Source organism: Balaenoptera musculus, chromosome 15, assembly GCF_009873245.2.
Source record: "Balaenoptera musculus isolate JJ_BM4_2016_0621 chromosome 15, mBalMus1.pri.v3, whole genome shotgun sequence".
NCBI lineage: Eukaryota > Metazoa > Chordata > Mammalia > Artiodactyla > Balaenopteridae > Balaenoptera > Balaenoptera musculus.
The window spans coordinates 46,718,345-46,740,542 of NC_045799.1; the positions used below are offsets into that span (position 1 = coordinate 46,718,345).

The 22,198-nt window shown below is 38.7% G+C and overlaps 2 protein-coding genes across 8 annotated transcripts in view; one reads left to right on the forward strand and one right to left on the reverse strand.

The window, feature by feature from the left end:
- The window catches only part of CRNKL1 (crooked neck pre-mRNA splicing factor 1), a 24,711-nt gene extending 16,977 nt beyond the window's left edge, over positions 1 to 7,734 (forward strand). The window contains exons 9-15 of one of the 2 annotated variants that reach the window (XR_005016383.1): positions 218 to 277; positions 944 to 1,024; positions 1,772 to 2,011; positions 3,192 to 3,293; positions 3,745 to 3,993; positions 4,941 to 5,178; positions 7,201 to 7,734. Coding sequence is in view for 1 of the 2 variants with exons in the window: in XM_036824606.1 (XP_036680501.1) it covers positions 218 to 277; positions 944 to 1,024; positions 1,772 to 2,011; positions 3,192 to 3,293; positions 3,745 to 3,993; positions 4,941 to 5,126 (918 nt within the window). In the remaining variant the exon portion in view is untranslated. Of the gene's footprint in view, positions 1 to 217; positions 278 to 943; positions 1,025 to 1,771; positions 2,012 to 3,191; positions 3,294 to 3,744; positions 3,994 to 4,940 lie in introns of both variants that reach the window. The other variant, XM_036824606.1, reaches the window with a different exon arrangement.
- NAA20 (N-alpha-acetyltransferase 20, NatB catalytic subunit) overlaps positions 7,463 to 22,198 on the reverse strand; it is a 20,933-nt gene continuing 6,197 nt past the window's right edge. The window contains exons 3-6 of one of the 6 annotated variants that reach the window (XM_036824610.1): positions 14,131 to 14,221; positions 13,527 to 13,662; positions 8,457 to 8,602; positions 7,463 to 7,990 (exon numbers count right to left, since the gene is read on the reverse strand). In XM_036824610.1, coding sequence (XP_036680505.1) covers positions 7,905 to 7,990; positions 8,457 to 8,602; positions 13,527 to 13,662; positions 14,131 to 14,221 — 459 coding nt within the window. In that variant the 3' untranslated portion in view covers positions 7,463 to 7,904. Of the gene's footprint in view, positions 7,991 to 8,456; positions 8,603 to 13,526; positions 13,690 to 14,130; positions 14,222 to 22,198 lie in introns of all 6 variants that reach the window. The other 5 variants (XM_036824609.1, XM_036824607.1, XM_036824608.1 and 2 more) reach the window with 5 other exon arrangements.

The window sequence follows — 22,198 nt, forward strand, 5'->3', positions numbered from 1 at the left end:
TCAGGCTAAAGAGTTTGAGGGCTGTATTGTAGGTGATTGTGTGATCAAAGTTTGATGGCCAAAGGCAGTTCAATTTTGATCATAAATGCAATCAGTGTTTGAAAATAACTTGTAGAAACATATTCAATGTTAGGGGTGTACATTTTTATTAGTAATAGTGAAATTGGTATTAGTAATAGACGTGAATATTTTGTGCAAATTTCGTATCCTAATGCAGGATCCCGAGAGGACAAGACAAGTTTACCAAGCCTCTTTGGAACTCATTCCTCATAAAAAGGTATGTTTGCTCTTAAGTGTTCTGTTCCAGACACATCAAACTCCTGCATCTGTTACTTGTGAAATAATTCAGTGGAATCGTGTTTATTGATTGGCTCTTCCCTGTGCTAGGCTCTGTGGAAAACATAAATAAGAATAAGATACACTCTTTGTCTCTGAAAACAGCTTACAGTCTAGTTGAGCGGACAGCCTGTGTTAAGTGACCAATGACTGATACAGATGCTAATGGAGAAATTCCAGGAGGATGGTAATCAGAAGAGACTGAGCTCAGCATGAGAGGGCACAGCCAACCGGCTGCTGGCACCTGCGTGGTCGTCCGCAGGCGCAGGGAACACGCGTGTCCTGGGAATGGTTGACACGTGATCTCTGTGTATTTCCCAGCATGAGAGACAGAGGTGTTGACCGAGTTGCCTTCTAGAAGAGAGGGGCGTATTCTGCCTGATCACAGCACACCCACAAACAAAGCCGCCTCTCAGTAGGGGCTGCAGAGCCCTGTGTTATAATGAAGTGTCTAGATGACTGTTCCTAATTTCTGGCAAATATTGTCATCTTAGCTTATAAATGAGAAGATATGTCCATCCTATCTCTGAAGCTTTAGGGAAGTTCGTCTGTGGCCCTTGTTAATTTAAATTTAACTTACGTGAGTTTTTGTGCTTTTGTTTTCTAGTTCACATTTGCCAAAATGTGGTTACTGTATGCACAGTTTGAAATAAGGCAGAAAAATTTACCATTTGCCAGAAGAGCTTTGGTGAGTAAAGAAAGGCTCAAGATGCATCATGAAGTCCTTTGAGAAGGAAATTAAAATCTTAATGCTTACAGGTTATGTATTTCCTCCTGAGAAGGCAGCAGAAATACTGTGCCTTTATAACCTGAGACTTGTTCGAAAGCACGGCCTTTGAAGAAAGATTGGATGATGATACTTAAGTTATTCTGTGTCAACATTGAACAGTTAGAGCTGCCAGTTACCAGATCTTTCCTCCGGCTAGAGACATTGAATCTTAGATCTTTAGTATTCTGATCCTGTACAAGATTTTTGGTGTATTAAGTGCACCTTCCTCTTAACAAGTGTTCTAAAATTTCTTAATAGGATCAGATGCAGCTGTCCTTCTGGTAAGCTACTCTCACCCTGGCTGTGGGCAGCAGGGTTCGTCCCTTGATTATCCTTTTACTCATGGGAGGTGTTGTCCATCTGACATCCGCATTCACTAGGACATCCTGAGAAACCAGGTGAAATTCAAAATAGTTTTCCGAACGGTTCTGGAACACTATCTCTTGCGAAACAGGCCCACTTGACAGCTAAGTGAATTGGAAGGTTTCCTTTGGTCTCTGTCGAGCCAGTTTGAGCAGTGCGATACTGCAGAGGGAGAGGGTGGTATGCCGTGTTGACGCGCCAAGGCTCTTGCTTAGCGGAGAACAGCTTCTAGGCTAGGCTGAGGATGTCTGCACACGTCAGACCCACTCGGGCATCACAGTGGTCGGTTGTCTTCTTTTCCAGGGAACTTCCATAGGCAAGTGTCCAAAGAACAAGTTATTTAAAGGTTACATAGAACTGGAGCTACAGCTTCGAGAATTTGACAGATGCCGGAAGCTTTATGAAAAGTTCCTGGAATTTGGGCCTGAAAATTGTACCTCTTGGATTAAATTTGCAGAATTAGAGACAATCCTTGGTGATATCGAGAGAGCCCGGGCCATCTACGAGTTAGCCATCAGTCAGCCACGCTTGGACATGCCGGAGGTGAGGCCCACGGGGTGACTATGGCTTTATCTTAGATGCTTGCCCAGTGTTACCTCAGATGACCTTCTGAATATGTGTGCCTTTTAGAGCATAAAGACCGTCTCACCTATAGTCTTTTCCACTCAGATTAGGACTTCCTGTTTTGGAGACAGGAAGCAGCCCTCTCTAGTCGGGTAGCACAGCACAGCACAGCCCCACTGTGACACCAGGATGAATTGGGATCTTATGGGTGGGATCTTCCTCCCTTTCTCTTAACAGAAGGCTAAAGAGGATGAGCCCAGGGCAGTGCAGTCAAGGCCACCCGGAGAACAAGGGAGGTAAAGGTTGAGACTGCACAGCCCGGGATCCCTCTGGTGCAGTTTTGCCTGGATTAGGCTCTCACTAAACCAGGATGTTCCTGGAGGTACCACTGCCCCTGTCCAGGCCGGCCCGGCTGGCCACAGGGCCTGAAATCATCCCGTCAGGATCTAAGCTTGAGCCGCGAGGTGGCGCCAAACCACAGCTAGGACAGCGCGAACCTCTCGGGAACCACTGAGCTCGCTCAGGGACTCTTGCTCGGGTGTGACCCTGCACTGAGCAGTTCACCAGGCCCCGCCGACTGCCCTGGGCAGGGCTTTATGTGTCACTGGTCCCATCACTTGGCCTCAGCCACTCCACAGACTGCGGCCTCCAGGCGTCCGGGCCACATCTTCTTGGTCCCTGTGTCCTGACGGGCTGTGCCAAGCGGGTGGGCGGCTGTGCCAAGCGGGTGGGCAGCTGTGCCCTGGATGCTTGTTGAGTTGGACTCAGGCACATCAGGGAATTTAGAATGGAGGCAAAAACGGTGTGCAGTGGCTGATCCAGGCCTGTTTTCTCCCCGCAAGTCCTTGGTATGTGGCAGACTCATGACAGTGCCTGGGAGGTTTGGCAAGTTTCCCTGCTCTTCTTGGTAAGTCCAGAAGAGAATCTGAAAATGAACCCAAGGTCTTTTTTCTTATAATGTAGACTCTTAGCCAAATTTTGGCCAGTCTGTAAACACCAGTATTATTTCTTGTATCCACATACGGTCTGTTCCTTAATTGGTCATGAAAGTTCTAGGTTCCTAGATTTCCTAGATTGGAATGCTAGTTAGGCTGTGCTTTGGATAGGAGCATGTTGCTTCTTAAATGTCAAGACTGATCTATGAAGTTATCTTTCTTAGGTGCTTTGGAAATCATATATTGATTTTGAAATTGAGCAGGAAGAAACTGAAAGAACACGAAATCTTTACCGACGATTGCTTCAACGGACACAACATGTCAAGGTATCCTGTGCTTTGTGGGTTGTCTTTGATTTTGCTTGAATCAGCAGTCCAGAAGAAATAGTGTATTTATATATTTTAAGTGTGTGGGATTTTTTAATATATTTATTTTAAATGACTTCCTTTTACAGAGAGCTTGTGAGTCTCAGACGACTTTGGAATGTTAAGCTTATACCAGGTCAATATTTATACTGCGTGTAAATAACTTGGATACCGTAGGGTTGAATAAAAAATTAAACTTCAGGATTTTGAGACTATTTCAGACACCTAATTGGATATAGAAGCAGACTGCTTCAGCATTACTATATAGAAGCAGCTAGTCAATATGTTGTATTGGAATACTAGAGATGAACACGTTACTATGCTCAGATGTCACTAACGAGAAATTAGCTTTATTATGATGTTGTTTTCTGGGCGACATGGTTAATTTGGTTCTGTAATAATATCTTTTAAGGTATGGATCAGTTTTGCACAGTTTGAGTTGTCCTCAGGGAAGGAAGGAAGTTTGGCTAAATGCAGACAAATTTATGAAGAGGCTAACAAAACCATGCGAAACTGTGAAGAAAAGGAAGAGAGACTTATGCTGCTGGAATCTTGGCGAAGCTTTGAAGATGAATTTGGAACAGTATCAGATAAGGAGAGAGTAGACAAACTCATGCCAGAGAAAGTCAAGAAGAGAAGAAAGGTCCAAGCTGATGATGGGGTAAGAACTGAGCCCCTGAGCTGGTCCTTTCATGCCAGCTGAGCAGAAATGCACCCGACTTTGAAATGTGTACTTTTAAGTGGCATGTATACAATCTGAGAAAGGGGGTTGACAGCTGGAGGAGGAGACAGTCACAGTCTGGCTACCATGGCAACACAGCAGGGTGTATGGTCCACCCAGGGCTGGAGAACGGGGGGTGGGGGTTGGCAAAGGTTCTTCCTGGTGCTTGGTTCCAGAAACTGTATGAAATGTATTTCCAGAGCATTAAGCCAGGAGGTCAGGGTGGAGGGAATTGAAACTCAGCCTTTAGGTAGGAGCCAATCCAGAGAAGGCTTTTTAGGCTGTAGTAAAGCTCTGACACAGTTGGTGTCTCCTGCGGGTTGATTTGAGGGGCTTCGTTGGAGGAGGGTCTGTCGGGAGGCTATTGTAAGCAAAGCAAGGTGGTGTTGGGAACTGGGACCAGGGCGACCTTTAGGAAGTGAAATCAGTGCCCGATTGGAGGTGGGATGCAAAGGCAGGGAGTCAGGATAATCACAGATTTATGGCTTTCACTACTGGGTTAATACTAAGTAAATCTTTAAAAATTTAAAGACTCACACGTAAGACTGCAAGATGGGGTTGAAGACACTGACTGTCTTCTTGATTGACCATACAGGAGCTATGCTTAGATTTTTAGGGCATTTTCCACCAGGTTGTAGCTCTCAGTGAGCTACAGCTGCAGCGACACCCATCCAACAGCAATTACTCACTCCCACTCTACTGGGTTAGGCCCTTCTAATTTCTCTTTGAAAATTCTACTTTCCAAGTAGACTTTGATGTTGTTTTGCATAATGAAGATAAGTTGAATTTGATCCCTGGGTTTCTCAGTGAGAATTCTCCACTTTAACTGAAATGTATTCCAGCCATGTGTTAGCTTATCTTTTAACTGTTTTACTTTTTTCCTGCAGTCGGATGCAGGCTGGGAAGAATACTACGATTACATCTTTCCGGAAGATGCTGCCAACCAGCCCAACCTCAAGCTCCTGGCCATGGCCAAACTGTGGAAGAAACAGCAGCAGGAGAAGGAGCCTGGCGAGCAAGACCCAGATGCGGACGTTGCCGAGCAGGAATCCGGGCCTTCCTCTTCCTGTTGAGAGACGTTTTATTATTTTTGTAGATTTATAGTTTGGAACTCTTGCAACTCCTGTAAGTTTTTGGATATTTCACCAGTGGTGAATTGATGGGAATCTTTGGCAGCTACTTTTGAATTATTTTTAAAAGGTTCTTGGGTTAGTTAGGGGTGGGTTGCAAGTAAAGGAATTTTTTTAACTGTTGGATTTCTTTGTCTGAGTCTCAACATTTTGTGTTGTCCTAATGCATCATGCATTAGGAAATCTCATTAAGGTAACACTTAGCGTGTCTTTTAGATGGAACTGCAAAATTTTGGAAGAGTCTTTTTTTAGAAGTTCTCAGTTACATTTCACAGTAACTTTTCAGGTGAAGTTTTCTCATGCTTGCCTTCTTCCTAAAGATGTTTTATGCATTCATCTGAATCCTGTAACTTATTTACATCTTAAGAGTCACACTGACTTGAGTTCCATTCCCAGCTCTGCCACTTGGTGATACATAACTTAACCTTTATTTTCAGTTTCTTCACTCATAAAATGGGCTTTTGCCAGCTCATTTTGAAGATTAAATTAGAAAGGGAGTATTCCTGGCACAGAGTAAGTGCTCAATAAAATGTTCATTCCTGGCCACTTTCTTAAATATGTTCATTTCTTGTGGAATTGAATGTGCTTAGATTAATTTAACTTCTAAATAGCTGTACCTTCTTAATGGCCATTTATACTAAGTGTTTTTGAAAACACGAGTTAGAAAATAATTTAGTTACTGTATTTCTGAACAAGGTCTTTTACCAAAAACATTTTAGTTGAATTTCACTTATGCTGTAATCAGTCTCCCAAACTGGTTGAGCTCTGCAGTGGCTTGTTTAAAGAATAGTAATGTTAAGAGCTGTGAAAAACAATGTCCCATGCTCCAGTGAGTTTGGGAAGCCTTGTTGACAAATCTCTTTATCGTTAGGCTTCTCAGGGCCCTTGATAACACTCCTATACATTATGAATCCCCAGGTGCATTGCTGGCTGTGTTTCCCAAACTTAATGGACAAGGGAATCATCTCTACCTAGAACACCAATAAATGTTGCCCAGCGTGCTGCAGTAGACTGTCTACCTGTAAAACCTGACACGTTCAACTTAGCCTCGATTTAGAACGTGAAAAACAGCTGAGGCAACTATATGCTAAGTCATGAAACAAAGCAGCACAAGATGATAATGTGCTGGCTGATATGCTTATATTCTCAGGCAAAAAATACTTGCCTTAATTAACTCATCTGAGAGGTTGTTTCCTTTAATCCAGCCTATATTTCTCAAGCCTATTTTTTTTTGTTCACTGCGCAAGCTGTTTGACTAGAACCATCTCTTTGTGTTTTTTCACCTATAAGGCCAATTAGCAAATTTATTGTTTGCAAATTTATTATTACATTTTCAAGTGTATTATTCATCCAAGGGAATAAAAGCTAATCAATATAGTGTTAAATTGTATCTTGAAAATCGTTTGGGGGCAGAAGGAAACAGGACTAGCAGGTGAAAGCAACCTACTCTTAGCCTCGCTGCTTCAGTCACCCGACCAGCGTCGGCTGCTGGGATCATAGGCTCTGACTATTGAGTTCCAGGGTCTGTCCAGTCAGCGAAGAGGGGCACTGTGCTCTGAGTTGGCTAAGTGCACAGGGCCGTGGGGTGAGATGAGAACAGGCCACATGCTACTCTAAGTGACTAATCATGATCATGTTCTGTTTGTGTCGCATGTGTGTGTAAGGAAAAAAAATAGCAGTCAAGTTCTCATGTAAACTCCTAAGGCCACTTTCGGGCAGGTAACGTGCCAGTGTGAAATGCATGAAAGAAAAAATTACTCTCCTGGGAGAACCTCACTTCTCTCTCACCCTCAACTCCACCAAAATAAGTCTTTTCAAAAGTAACAGGATTTTAATAATCATTTCTGTGATTTCGTTTTCTTTAGCTACTTTTACTCACTGGATATTTTCAGATATTGCATGCGATGAAAACTACACAAGAAAATATGTGGTTAGCCTGTGATCTAATTACATGGCCTTCCTTTGGGAATTAGGTTCTTTTTCCCCTTTATTTTAGCATCTTTTTGTATTTTGAAAGGCAGGATTTAAGCAAAGCCCTGTGAGACTAGACAAAGAAACGACCTGAGACCGGCAGTATGGAAACAAGTATCTGGGAAGAACTTTGCAATATGAAGGACGCTTAAGTGTGCTGGGCAGGGACTGTCCAAGTAAGCATTTAAACAATGCTTTGTATATAAATGAAAAATGTAAGGGAAACAACATATACCCTAAATGATGACCTTCTCCAATCCTGATAACCTGAGGTTTATAAATGACCAACAAACTTCCAGAAAATACTCAGAGTCAACAGTGCATTTTATTATACATCTTAGATTTACACTTTTCATATATGCTTTTAAAGCTTCAATTAACAGTTCAATACAAAATAAAAACTATATATGCCGCAGTGGTTCTCAGGCACAGAATTTAGGAGGAGATTGGAGCAAGCTTTTTCCCCAGCATACCATGAATATTACATTATGAACCGTAACAGTGGAATGTTTCCTTTTGACCTAGCTGCCTTTTTTGGCTGAATTTTATTACAGTGGACAGCTTTAGAAGGTATAATATTGCTAACAGGAAACAAGACTTAAAATAAGTTTATAACCTGTTTTTTTCTTGAAGTCTTTAAGATCTAAACGATTCCCTTTTCTCCTAATAGAGCTCCAGGATCATCTAATGAAAATAATATTTTCCATAAAATATCTGGAGCATCATCAGCCTAAGAACCACTGCTCATGGTTATTCAATGTCTTCCGGCCTCACAGGATGAGGTAATGGTATGATGGATTTCTTCTCAGTGTCCCTGGAAAGTGCTTTCCTCATATCTGTTAGGAAGCAAAGTTTAATGTAAGTACCCAAATATCAGAATATTTTATATCAAATTTAAAGTGTATAGGTTAAAAAAAAAAACTATAAGAGGTTTTGTCCCCTACCCCTACTTCTATCATATTCTAAGAGAAATGTATTTATAAGTGAGACTCTCAATCGCTAGTACACCAAACCCCAGCTGGGATCCAGCTCTTCCTACAAATGTTCTTTTGACAGAACCTTAGTAAAATAATGTGTCTGTACCAGTAAAATAATAATTGACAGTAATTAACCAATGGTTAGTTAATGTAAGTTAATCAGTGGTAGGTTCATAAGGGCAGGTTAAAGCAGATTTAAATATTATAGCTCAAATTTTAAATATGATTCTCTTAAGTGTATTAAAATAGCCGAGGATTTCAGTCTGCAGGATGAATGCAGACATTCGGCTTCCTCTCAGGGACACCACCCCAGAAGGGAGCTCACCGTAAGCATCCTCGTCGGGCTCCCCGTTGCTGGCCGAATAGTACTCTATGACCGTCCTGTACACACTGTAGCCTAACTGCTTGTACATGTTGACTGCAACTTGGTTAGACACTCTTACAAAGAGATCAACAAAAAATCCACCCTTTCTGTAAAAAAAAAAAAAAAAAATTAGAATAGGAGAAATCCTTGAAAATAATACTTACATAATTTTTAAAACTACTTTGACTACTATTCATAGGATGGTACTATGGAACCCTGCAGCTGATTACATCATGTTAGCAATTTTTACTGCTGCGGATTTATAGCAGTTATTTTGCAGTACAAAAAGATAACTTCGTTTCTATAACGTTTCAAAACCACAGGTTTTCTTAAAAGATAAACTTTAAAGAAAGCTTTTTTTTTTTTAACCACAATTCTGTTACCTGGCTTTAAAAAATTACTGTGTATTTGATATTATAGTAATTGATATGTTCATTTTACCAATTAGTCATACAATAGTTTCACCCATATGCACAAATTAAAGGTTTTGAAGAAAGCACCAGTGTGGCCTTGTATAACTACAGGACACTGGTCACAGCTCTGAAGCCCTTGGGTCCCTCTGGTCAGTGACAGCCCCTTTCTTACCCAGGTCTCCATGTCCTGACTCGTGTGATCATCAGTACCTTGCTTTATGCAGTAGACTTACCACCTCTTCTGGTTTAATTTCTCCTGTTTGTGAACGTCACCTGAATGGAGTCATACTTCATCTACTCTTTAGTGACTCGCCTCTCAGTCGGTACTGAGTCAGCCCCGGGGCAGCTGGAGCTTGTCCGTCTTCCCTGTGTTTAGTGTGTCCCTGTATGGACACACTATGAGATGTCTGTGGTCCTACACATTATCAACTATGCTGCTACGAGTATTTTTGTTGTGGGTCTCGTGGTACGATATCTAAGGTCTGCAGTTAGGAGTGTCACTGCTGGCTCACAGGGACACCTTCAACTTTATCAGATAATGCCTGTCTCCCAGCCCACGTGTGCCACCTGACACTCCCACAGGAGCGGGTAGACTCCACCCCACAGGGGTGGCTTGGAGCAGCTGACATATTTATTTTTGAAAGTCTTATGATACAGTGGCATCTCAGGGCAGTTTCAGCTGGCATTTCTGATTACTAACAAGGCTGATTATATTTGTGTCAACCATTTAGATTTCTCATTCTGTATGGTCTTTATTGGTCTTTCACACATTTTTTATTTTTCTCCCCCACCTGTAGTTCTCTCTGTATTCTGGATATTCAACCTTGTGTAAAGGATGGTGCAAGTCTTTTCCCCAATTTGCAAATCTTTTTCCAATTTGTGACTTGTCATTATCCTTATGTATCTTTTGATGAACAAAGTTACCACACTGTAGTGAAGTTGAATATATGAACCTTCATTTTACAGTTAGCACTTTTTAGGGCTTGAGAAGTTCTTTTCTACCCTGAGGTCATGGAGACACTCTCCTTTGAAGGTGCTCCTAAGGGCTTTTTAGTTTTGCTCTTCACATATAGGTTTTGTGTATGATAAGGTACTAATGTGGGAAAAATCTTTTCCCATATGGATATCCAGTGGTGCCACCACGTTTATTGGAAAAGTGTATCCTTCCCCACCACTGATGCGCAGTTGCCTCCTCCAAGGTGTGTCTACATCCATGTGTTCCTGAGTCTGCATCTCAAATTCTGTTCCACTAGCCTAGACAATTACTCCACTCACTTTTTTGTTGTTCAAGAGTGTCTTACCTCTTTTTGGCTCCTTCCATTCCCTCTAAGTTTCAGAATCAACAAGTCGCACGGAAAAGACTTGACATTTGGGCTGCAGTTACGCTGACTCTGTGGATCAGTTAGCTGTCTACTGTAGAGACGGGTAACTCTATGCTATGCTGCAGAGGCAGTTCCTCCCTCCACTTAGGTAGGTCATCTGTACTGTCTCTGGGTAAAGTTGTATAAACTTCAGAGAGGTCTTGCACAGCTTTTGTTAGATTTCTCCTAAGGGCTTAATATACTGATGCCAATGCAAATCACATCCTCTTCTAAATGTTACTGTTTGTGTAGAAAAGCAATTTAATTTATACTAAAACTTTATATCCAACAACAACTTAGCTTAACTTTTATTAAAATTCTAAACAGTTGTAGATTCCTTCCTGTAGGTTTTCTATTTGTACTATCTTATCTATCCAAAATAACGGTTTTGTTTCTTCTCAATCCTAACTTTTATTTTTCTTGCTTCACTGTATGGTAGAGGATTCCCAGTAAGTTACTGAAGAGACACCGACTTTAGGCATCCTGTCCTGTCCCGGAAAGCATTCACTGCATCACCACTCATCTTTACGACAGGTTTTCAGTAAATACTTTTTTCAGGTTAAGTAAGTAAGTTTTCCCTTTCTATTGCTAACAACAGTTTTTATCAAGGGTGAACACTGGATTGTATCAAAGCGTTTTCTACATTTACTGAGATAAAAAAATCTTCTTCAGCCTATTAACTGGTAGAATACATTCTAATATTAAAACAAACTTCCCCTGATATGTCATCCCCTGATATGTCATCCTTTTCATGAATTGCTGAATCCATTTTGCTAAGAATTTTCTGGGACTTTGCATCTGTCATGAGATTTTCCTTCCTCATGTCTCTTGTCAGGTTTTGTGATTGTTCCCTTTTTGTGTGTAAAAGTAAACTTAGTGTCATTATTTCTTAAATTGTCGGTGAAATTTGCCACAGAAGCCATAGCTTGCTTTGTGGAAAGATTCTGGCTACTGACTGAAATTAGTTAAGGCAGGGGTCAGCTTGCAACCTATTTTTAATGCTGCTCTCAAGCTAAGAATGGTTTTTTACAATTTTGAAGGGTTGTTAAAGTACATATATGAAAGCAATAGAGACTGGAGGTGGCCTGTGAAGCCTTAACGTTTACTGTCTGGCCCAGAAAAAGTTTGTTGACCCCTGTTCTGTACCCTTAATCAATTTCTGATTGTCCTGACAATTAGGAAGAGGCATGTTCACATCTCTAATTATGATGATTTGTCTATTTCTTCTTGTAGTTTTGTCAGTTGTTGCATTTTTACTTTGAATTTGTCACTGGGTACATAAAATTTTTAATTATTCCATCTCCCTGATTAACTCTTATCAGTATGCAGACCCTTTTTTATTCTCATAATTATTGAACTATAATGTGACTGTTGTTAATTTAAGCACACCCTCATGTGGTTAGAATTTGCATGATAATGTAAAAAATTTCTTTACTTTCGATCTTTCAGTATCTTTAACTTTATACGTATTTCCTGTAAATAGAATACAGTTCTGACAGTCTATCATTTTTTAATGTTACTGTCCTAAGAATACTTAACATGAGATCTACCCTCTCAATAAATTTTAAATGTAAACTATCTTTGAGTGTAGGTATACAATGTTATACATCAAACTCTAGAGCTTATTCTTCTTGCTGAACTGAAACTTTAGTAACTTCCCATTTCCCCCTTCCCCAGCCACCACCATTTCACTCTTCATGAATTTAACTACTTTAGGTGTCTTCCTGTGACTGGCCTACTTCACTTGGCATAATGTCTTTGTCTTTTAACTGGAGTCATTAGCCCATTAACATTTACTGTTGTATTTATCAATTATATTTGGATTCATTGCTACCATCTTATTCATACTTTTTATTTGTTTTGCTACTTTATAGTTTCCTTTTTTCGTCTTTTGATTTTTATTATTCTATTTTTCTCTTTGGATATTATATACTGTTTCTACTTTTAGTGTACACATTTAATCTGTACATTAAAAATACATGTATATATGTATGTATGTATACAAACACACACACCCCCCTATACAAATATAGGTCACTTAAATCTTAGCAACTACTGTAAAGTAATGAAAGTTTAGAAACTGCAAGGGAAGGGAGCATAGTGGTTTTCTACTCTAAGAGATGGTCTATCCTATAAATACATTAAATCTGATGTGCAATTAGAAGAACACAGTTCCTAACTCCCTGTCAACTATACATGGTAATGCCAAATACTTGTTTTCAACAAGATATGCCATTAACCAATGTGTGTAAACTACAATCTTGCTAAAGATTTTCTCCTCTTCTGTGTTCACTCTAGGAAGAATTTTTTAAGTTCTTAAGGACTAGACTTTTTCAGCTAAATTAAGAATGAGCTCAGGTTCCTCTTGCCCTTGACTTGGCTCAGTGTTTTCAGGCCATGGTTACTTCCTTAATGTTCCACTTTAATGGATTTAATAAAAGTAACACATAGTGAGTGTTTGTTTGATACATAAAACAGGTCTGAAAAAAGCCACAATGTTTGCAGTTCTCAAACTCATGGAGGTGCATATTTCAAATGTTTGGGCAAACTACTAGCTTTATATAGTTCACAAATACACATCATATCACATTATATTCCTTTTGGTGACTGACATAGTATCTTTACGAAGCCAGGCTTTTGGCAGTTCCTGTGATTAAAAACCCCGGGACCACATGAAAAAAGAATGCTGGCAGTTCTGCAGAATCTGGTTCCAAGGTTTGAGAAGCCATGCAATGCCCAGCAGGTGCACACATCTCATTAGGAGGTAACCACAGTTATTTAACAGTGAAATGAAAATATTTTTTTCTTTCAATTTGTTTTTTCCGAATAGCTACTAGCTTGCTGGGACACAACTGCTTAAGACTACACTTTTCTTTAGCCTAGGGCACTATGAAAAAATTACTGAGATGCCAAGGACAGTGTTAACAGAGAATTTGGAAACACCTGCCACAGTGGCAAGAACACTAACAGAAACCTTGAGGGCTAGATTTTGATTCCACCAATTACCCAGCTCATAAGCCTATGGCAGGTCACTCACTTTGCCTTAATTTTCCTCAGTGGCCAAACAGGGACAATAATATCACTCTGAATATGTGACAGAACTGTTGTAAGGACTATTAAAGGCTGAAAATGAAATTCCTATGAAACTGTGCATCATGACAGATATTCAATCTGAAGGAAAAAATCTGATAAAACGTTCACCAAGAGAAAACTCAAATGGTTAGAGTTCAAAAATCATTTGCAAAGCAGGTGCCTACCTTTCTGAAATCTCCTCTAATAACTCCATAAGCTTAGCAGCCAGACCAAGGCGTCGGAATTCTGGGGCAACAGACAGAGCTGTGACATGCCCATGCCACTCTTCCCTCGCCACCGAGCCTTCTGCTTTGCCCATGACTGCCAATGAAAGATCACATCCAGTAACTAAACATGAGGATTTACACATACAGAAAGGCTGTTTGGTACATGATAATGAAACTAATGACCAAGTTCTGATCTTCAAGTAATACTTAAAAGTCATCTAGCTAATTGTTATTAATGCTTTTACTTGATATGTATTTTTAAAAATATCTACATTTCATGTGGGTATGTATGTGTGTCATGTACACATAACAGACAATCTACAGCTCAAATTTTTGTTAGCAATGCGACCAAGTCTGTCTGGGTCACTGCTGTATCCCCTGGGCCTAGCATAGTACCTAAAACAGAAGGGATCAGTGAGCTGTCAAATGGTTGAAAAGGAAATAAAATTATGGGCATCATGATTATACTTCCAGTTCTGTGATAAATCTAAAATAATCAGTTAAAACCTATATTTTAATCTCAACTGCCTATCCAAAAAAGTACTAGTGGTATTATACTTACTGTAACCCATTAACTCTCCACCAGGGGCCTCTGCAACAATGAAGTACTCTGGCCAGTGGGCGAGGTACTGTAAGTAAAAAGGAATCCCATACTAGAGTCTTGTTAAGGAGGATGCAAAGTAATGGACAGTCAGATTTCTTCATGAAAGGGGTATTTCGAAGTTTCCTTTAAAAAAGCATATTGTTTATCCCCAGCCATATGTATGACTTCTATAATCAATTTATTAGATGAAATATTTAGGTTAGCACTAATTTTTAAGAAAATTGCCTGAATATATAAACTCAAATGTGACTGGAGACAGTAGCATCCAGTAGACAGCAGAGAACCAGGCTCCCAAGTTCTACAGTCTGTCTCCCTGCTGCTGCCAATGTGTCTAGATCCCTGCACAGCACTTTATCGATAATCACCTGATACTCTTACTCGTTTACTGTCTCCCCTTAGAACACGTATGCCATGTTCCCTCTATCCCTGGCACTTGGCAAACAGCACATGCTCAGAATGTTTATTTTTCCATAATTGCACTGGGAAATTAATGACTAGTTCCTAGATTAGCTTCAGCCATGGGACAGTGAAAATAACTTTAAACTTAGGTATTTCCAGAGGCTACTTAACAAACCCAGTTTTTCCCCTCCACCAATTCAAGGTCTCCATTTCTAGTAATGCAAAAAAAAAAAAAAAAAAGCTGACTTAAAAAGTGAATGCCTGAGTACTGCTCAGTACTTAACTCTTCAACCCTGGTGTCCTTGCTGACTTGTACTCATTCCTGTCCTTCTTAGTATAAGCTTGCTGATGCAGTTCTATAAGGGGACACCATGAACCATTTTTTTTAAACTTCCTAGAAAATCTGTTAAGTGTAAATTCTTCAAACTCTCCTCTGAAGGACTGCCTTTATTCTGTCTCTTCAAACATAACCCTTAACATGGCAGCCAACAAGTCTTTCTGCCATCCAGCCACTGACATCATAACCATCTCTTCTCTGGCTACTGAAGGAGCCCCTGGCTCAAGCTCATGGACCAAGAAGCCCTGGCAGGTTACTCTGAAACATGGCCTCACCTGGATTATGGGACTTCTGCCAAAAACTTTTAAGTGTAACGGGAAGCACACCACATAAATTGATTTGCATCCTAATACTTTCCCTTATATACAGTGAAAAGTTTTCTGTCGTTCAGAATTCTTCAAAATCCTTTTACTTTTTTATAAACATGGAGAAGTCTTTAATAGGTCATAATTTTTAAAATACAAATGAAAATTGAGGTTTTTCTGCTTTTTCCACTCAACTTTGTTTCGATATGTAGCCCTGTTGTTGCATGTATCTATAGTTGATTTTTACTGCTGTTACTGACATAACTCAGGGGCTAACAAAATAACAAACATTTTCTATAAAGAGCCAGATTGGGGGGTGGGGGGAGTGGGTGATGAATTGGGAGATTAGGATTGACATATACACTATTGATACTATGTATAAAATAAGATAACTAACGAGAACCTAAAGTACAGCACAGGGAACTCTACTCAATGCTCTGTGGTAACCTAAATGGGAAGGAAATCCAAAAAAGAGAAAATATATGTATATGTATAACTGATTCACTTTGCTGTACACCTGAAACTAACACAACACTGTAAAGCAACTATACTCCAATAAAAATTTAAAAAGAAAACAAACAAAAAAGGAGACATTAAATATTCAAGGCTGTGTGGACCATATGGCCTCTGTTGCAGCTACTCAAACTGTGAAAACCCCAACAAAACAAAGGAACTTCTCTATGTGGAAAAGGCCACAACTAGAATCAAGAAAATTACAAATGGGAAAGCTCACTGGTAAAGGCAAACATAAAGGCAGGAAACCATCCACACATAAATATGGTATCAAAATCAGCAACCATGAGAAGAGTACAAACGCAGGATACTGGAAATACACTGGAAATTGAGACCAGCAACTTAAAACAATCTTGTAGTTATACAGACTGCTATATCAAAACCTCATGGGAACCACAAACCAAAAATCTACCATAGATACACACACAAAAAAGAAAAAGCAATCCAAACAACACTAAAGATAGACATCAAATCACAAGAGAACAAGAGGAAAGGAAGAAAAAAGACCTTCAAAAACAAACCCCAAACCAAACAGCAGTAAGAACATTTATTGATAATTACCTTAAACGTGAATGGATTAAATGCTCCAACCAAAAGACACAGACTGGCTGAATGGATACAAAAACAAGACCCATATATATGCCATCTACAAGAGACCCACTTCAGACCTAGGGACATACACAGACAAAGTGAGGGGATAGAAAAAAGTATTCCATGCAAATGGAATTCAAAAGAAAGCAGGAGTAGCAATACTCATATCAGACAAAACAAACTTTAAAGACTGTTACAAGAGATAAGGAAGGACACTACATAATGATCAAGGGATCAATCCAAGAGGATGTAACAATTGTAAATATATAGGCACCCAACACAGGAGCACCTCAATACATCAGGCAAATGCTAACAGCTATAAAAAGAGGAGTCGACAGTAACACAATAATAGTGGGGGACTTTAACATGCCACTTTCATCAATGGACAGATCATTCAGACAGAAAATCAATCAGGAAACACAGGCCTTAAATGACACATTAGACCAGATGGCCTTAACTGATATTTATAGAACATTCCATTCAAAAGCAGAATACACTCTCTTCTCAAGTGCACATGGAACATTCTCCAGGACAGATCACATACTGGGCCACAAATCAAGCCTCGGTAAATTTAAGAAAATTGAAATCACATCAAGCATCTTTTCTGACCACAAAGCTATGAGATTAGAAATCAATTACAGGGGAAAAAAAAACTAAAAAAACAAACACGTGGAGGCTAAACAATATGTTACTAAACGACCAATGGATCACTGAAGAAATCAAAGAGGAAATCAAGTACCTAAAGACAAATGACATCAAAAACACAGCAATCCAAAACCTATGGGACACAGCAAAAGCAGTTCTAAGAAGGAAGTTTATAGCAATACAGTCTTACCTCAGAAAACAAGAAAAATCTCAACAACCTAACCTTACACCTAAAGCAACTAGAAAAAGAACAAAAACAAACAAAAGTTAGTAAAAGTAAAGAAATCATAAAGAGCAGAGCAGAAATAAATGAAACAGAGACAAAGAAAACAACAAAAAAGATCAATGAAACTAAAAGCTGGGTCTTTGAGAAGATAAACAAAATGGATAAACCTTTAGCCAGACTCATCAAGAAAAAAAGGGAGAGGGCTCAAATCAATAAAATCAGAAATGAAAAAGTTACAACTGACCTCACAGAAAAACAATCATAATAGACTACTACAAACAACTGTATACCAATAAAATGGACAACCTAGAAGAAATGGACAAATTCTTAGAAAGATACAACCTTCCAAGGCTGAACCAGAAAAAAATACAAAATATGAACGGACTAATCACAAGTACTAAAGTTCAAACAGTGATGTAAAAACTTCCAACAAAGAAAAGTCCAGGACCACATGGCTTCACAGGCAAATTCTATCACACATTTAGAGAAGAGTTAACATCTATCCTTCTGAAACTCTTCCAAAAAACTGCAGAGGAAGGAATACTCCCAAGCTCATTCTATGAGGCCATCTTCACCCTAATATCAAAACCAGACAGATAACACAAAAAAAATTACAGGTCACTATCACTAACGAACATAGATGCAAAAATCCTCAACCAAATACTAGTAAACTGAATCCAACAATACATTAAAAGGATCATACACCATGATCAAGTGAGCTTTATCCAAGGGATGCAAGGATGCTTCAATAACCGCAAATCAGTGTGATACACCACATCAACAAACTGAAGAATAAAAACCATATGATCATCTCAAAAGACGCAGAAAAAGCTTTTGAAAAAATTCAACACCGACTTATGATAAGAACTCTCCAGAAAGTGGGCATAGAGGGAACTTACCTGAACAATAATAAAGGCCATATATGACAAACCCACAGCTAACATCATTCTCAATGGTGAAAAGCTGAGAGCATTCCATCTAAGATCAGGAACAAGGCAAAGATGTCCACTGTCAACACTTTTATTCAACATAGTTTTGGAAGTCCTAGCCATGGCAATCAGAGAAAAAGAAATAAAAGGAATCCAAATTGGAAAAGAAGTAAAATCGTCACTGTTTGCAGATAAAATGATACTATACATAGAAAATCCTGAAGATGCTACCAGAAAACTACTAGAGCTCATCAATGATTCTGGTAAAGTTGCAGGATGCAAAATTAATACACAGAAATCTCTTCCATTTCTGTTCACTAACAATGAAAAACCAAAAAAGAGAAATTAAGGGAACAATCCCACTTACCATCACATCAAAAAGAATAAAACACCTAGGAATAAACTTACCAAGGGGACAAAAGACCTGTACTCTGAAAACTATAAGATGCTGATGAAAGAAATCGAAGATGACACAAACAGAAAAACATACCATGCTCTTTGATTGGAAGAATCAATATTATCAAAATGACTATACTACCCAAGGCAATCAGATTCAACTACAATCCCTATCAATCAGCAATGGCATTTTTCACAGAACGAGAACCAAAAAAATTTTAAATTTGTATGGAAACACAAAAGACCCCTAATAGCAAAAGCAATCCTGAGAATGAAAAACAGAGCTGGAGGAAATCAGGCTCCCTGACTTCAGGCTATATTTACAACGCTACAGTCATCAAAACAGTATGGTACTGGCACAAAAACAGAAATACACATCAATGGAACAGGATAGAAAGCCCAGAGATAAACCCACGCACCTATGGTCAACTAATCTATGACAAAGGAGGCAAGAATATACAATGGAGAAAAGACAGTCTCTTCAATAAGTGATGCTGGGAAAACTGGACAGCTACATGTAAAAGAATGAAGTTAGAACACTCCCTAACACCATACACAAAAATAAACTCAAAACAGATTAAAGAATTAAATGAAGGCCAGACACTATAAAACACTTAGAGGAAAACACAGGCAAAACACTCTGACATAAGTTGCAGCAGTATCTTTTTTGATCCACCTCCTAGAGTAATGCAAATAAAAACAAAAATAAATAAATGGGACCTAATTAAACTTAAAAGCTTCTACACAGCAAAAGAAACCATAAACAAAACGAAAAGACAACCCACAGAATGGGAGAAACTATTTGCAAATGAAGCAACTGACAAGGGATTAATCTCCAAAATATATAAACAGCTCATGCAGCTCAATATTAAAGAAACAAACAACCCAATCCAAAAACGGGCAGACCTAAATAGACATTTCTCCAAAGACATACAGATGGCCAAGAAGCACATGAACAGCTGCTCAACATCACTAATTATTAGAGAAATGCAAATCAAAACTACAATGAGGTATCACCTCACACCAGTTAGAATGGGCATCATCAGAAAATATACAAACAACAAATGCTGGAGAGGGTGTGGAGAAAAGGGAACCCTCTTGCACTGCTGGTGGGAATGTAAATTGATACAGCCACTATGGAGAACAGTATGGAGGTTCCTTAAAAAACTAAAAATAGAATTACCATATAATCCAGCAATCCCACTACTGGGCATACACCCAGAGAAAACCATAATTCAGAAAGAAACATGCACCCCAATGTTCACTGCAGCACTATTTACAATAGCCAGGTCATGGAAGCAACCTAAATGCCCATCGACAGATGAATGGGTAAAGAAGTTGTGGTACATATGTACAATGGAATATTACTCAGGCATAAAAAGGAACGAAATTGGGTAATTTGTTGAGACGTGGATGGATCTAGAGACTGTCATACAGAGTGAAGTAAGTCAGAAAGAGAAAAACAAATATCGTATATTAACGCATGTATGTGGAACCTAGAAAAATGGTACAGATGAACTGGTTTGCAGGGCAGAAGTTGACACACAGATGTAGAGAACAAACGTATGGACACCAAGGGGGGAAAGCCACGGGGTGGTGGGGATGGTGGTGTGATGAATTGGGCAATTGGGATTGACATGTATACACTGATGTGTATAAAATTGATGACTAATAAGAACCTTCTGTATAAAAAAATAAATAAAATTTAAAAATTAAAAAAAACCAACTATTACTAAAACTTTCTTTGGGTTATTTGTATGGAAATATGTTAATATAAGTGTTTCACACATTACATGAAATTCCTAAAAATCTTATATGTTCTGGTATAATGTTATAAGTCATAATTCTAGTTATTATTTTAAAATGTATATCTCAGAAATAACTAAATTTCCTTGTCAATTGCATTATTATGAACTTTCATCAAATCTTAAACCGTGGTCATTTTTAAGTCTTTTGTCATTTACAGACAGTTCTGGGTGTACTCTGATGCTTTTGCAAAAATGTTCCTATAAAGGGTTTCATCTTCAAGGAATTCATGGAAAAGACTCTGACAAGTACAGGTTTCTGGTAACTGACTATACTGCTGAACTGAATGAATAAGTATTTTCATAACTCTAATGGAAAACTGATGAATTCAAAAAAGTGCTAACAAAAGATCAAGATGAAAAAAAATTAATTACATGGGACTGAGTGAACTGATGATGATGATGATAATTTTTGTGACTTTGTTTGAAACATTGTTGGTTCTTCTGTGCTTTCTTTTTCCAGATTTAAGAAAGACTTTTTTCTCTTTAAAAAAAAAAAAAGAAAAAAATTCCAATGAGATATCATCTCACACTGGTCAGAATGGCCATCATCAAAAAATCTACAAACAATAAATGCTGGAGAGGGTGTGGAGAAAAGGGAACCCTCTTGCACTGTTGGTGGGAATGTAAATTGATACAGCCACTATGGAGAACAGTATGGAGGTTCCTTAAAAAACTAAAAATAGAACTACCATACGACCCAGCAATCCCACTACTAGGCATATACCCTGAGAAAACCATAATTCAAAAAGAGTCATGTACCAAAATGTTCATTGCAGCTCTATTTACAATAGCCAGGACATGGAAGCAACCTAAGTGTCCATCAACAGATGAATGGATAAAGAAGATGCGGCACATATATATAATTGAATATTACTCAGCCATAAAAAGAAACGAAATCGACTTATCTGTAGTGAGGTGGATGGACCTAGAGTCTGTCATACAGAGTGAAGTAAGTCAGAAAGAGAAAAACAAATACTGTATGCTAACACATATATATGGAATCAAAAAAAAAAAAAAAAAACTACAATGAGGTATCACCTCACACTGGTCAGAATGGCCACCATCAAAAAAGTCTACAAACAAATGCTGGATAGAGTGTGGACAAAAGGGAACCCTCCTACACTGTTGGTGGGAATGTAAATTGGTACGACCACTATGGAGAACAGTATGGAGGTTCCTTAAAAAACTAGAAATAGAACTACCATATGACCCAGCAATCCCACTGCTGGGCATTTATCAGGAGAAAACTATAATTTGAAAAGATACATGCACCCCAATGTTCACTGCAGCACTGTTTACAATAGCCAAGACATGGAAGCAACCTAAATGTCCATTGACAAAGGAATGGATAAAGAAGATATGGTATACATATATACAGTGGAATACTACTCAGCCAAAAACAGAAGACAATAATGCCATTTGCAGCAACATGGATGGACCCAGAGATTATCATACTAAGTAAGTCAGACAAAGACAAATATCATATGATATCATTGATATGTGGAGTCTAATTAAAAAACGGATACAAATGAACTTATTTACAAAAAAGAAACAGGCTTACAGATATCAAAAACAAACTTATGATTACCAAAGGGGAAACGTGGAGGGGAGGGGGGGGTATAAATCAGGAGTTTGGGATTAACATACACACACTACTATATATAAGATAGGTAACCAATAAGGACCTACTGTATAGCACATGGAACTCTACTCAATATTCTGTGATAACCTGTAGGAGAAAAGACTGAAAAAGAATGAATATATGTATAACTGAATCACTCTGCTGTACACCTGAAACACAACACTGTAAATCAATTATACTCCAATAAAATTAAAAAAAAAGAAAACGGCACAAAACAGAAAAAAAAATTCATTAC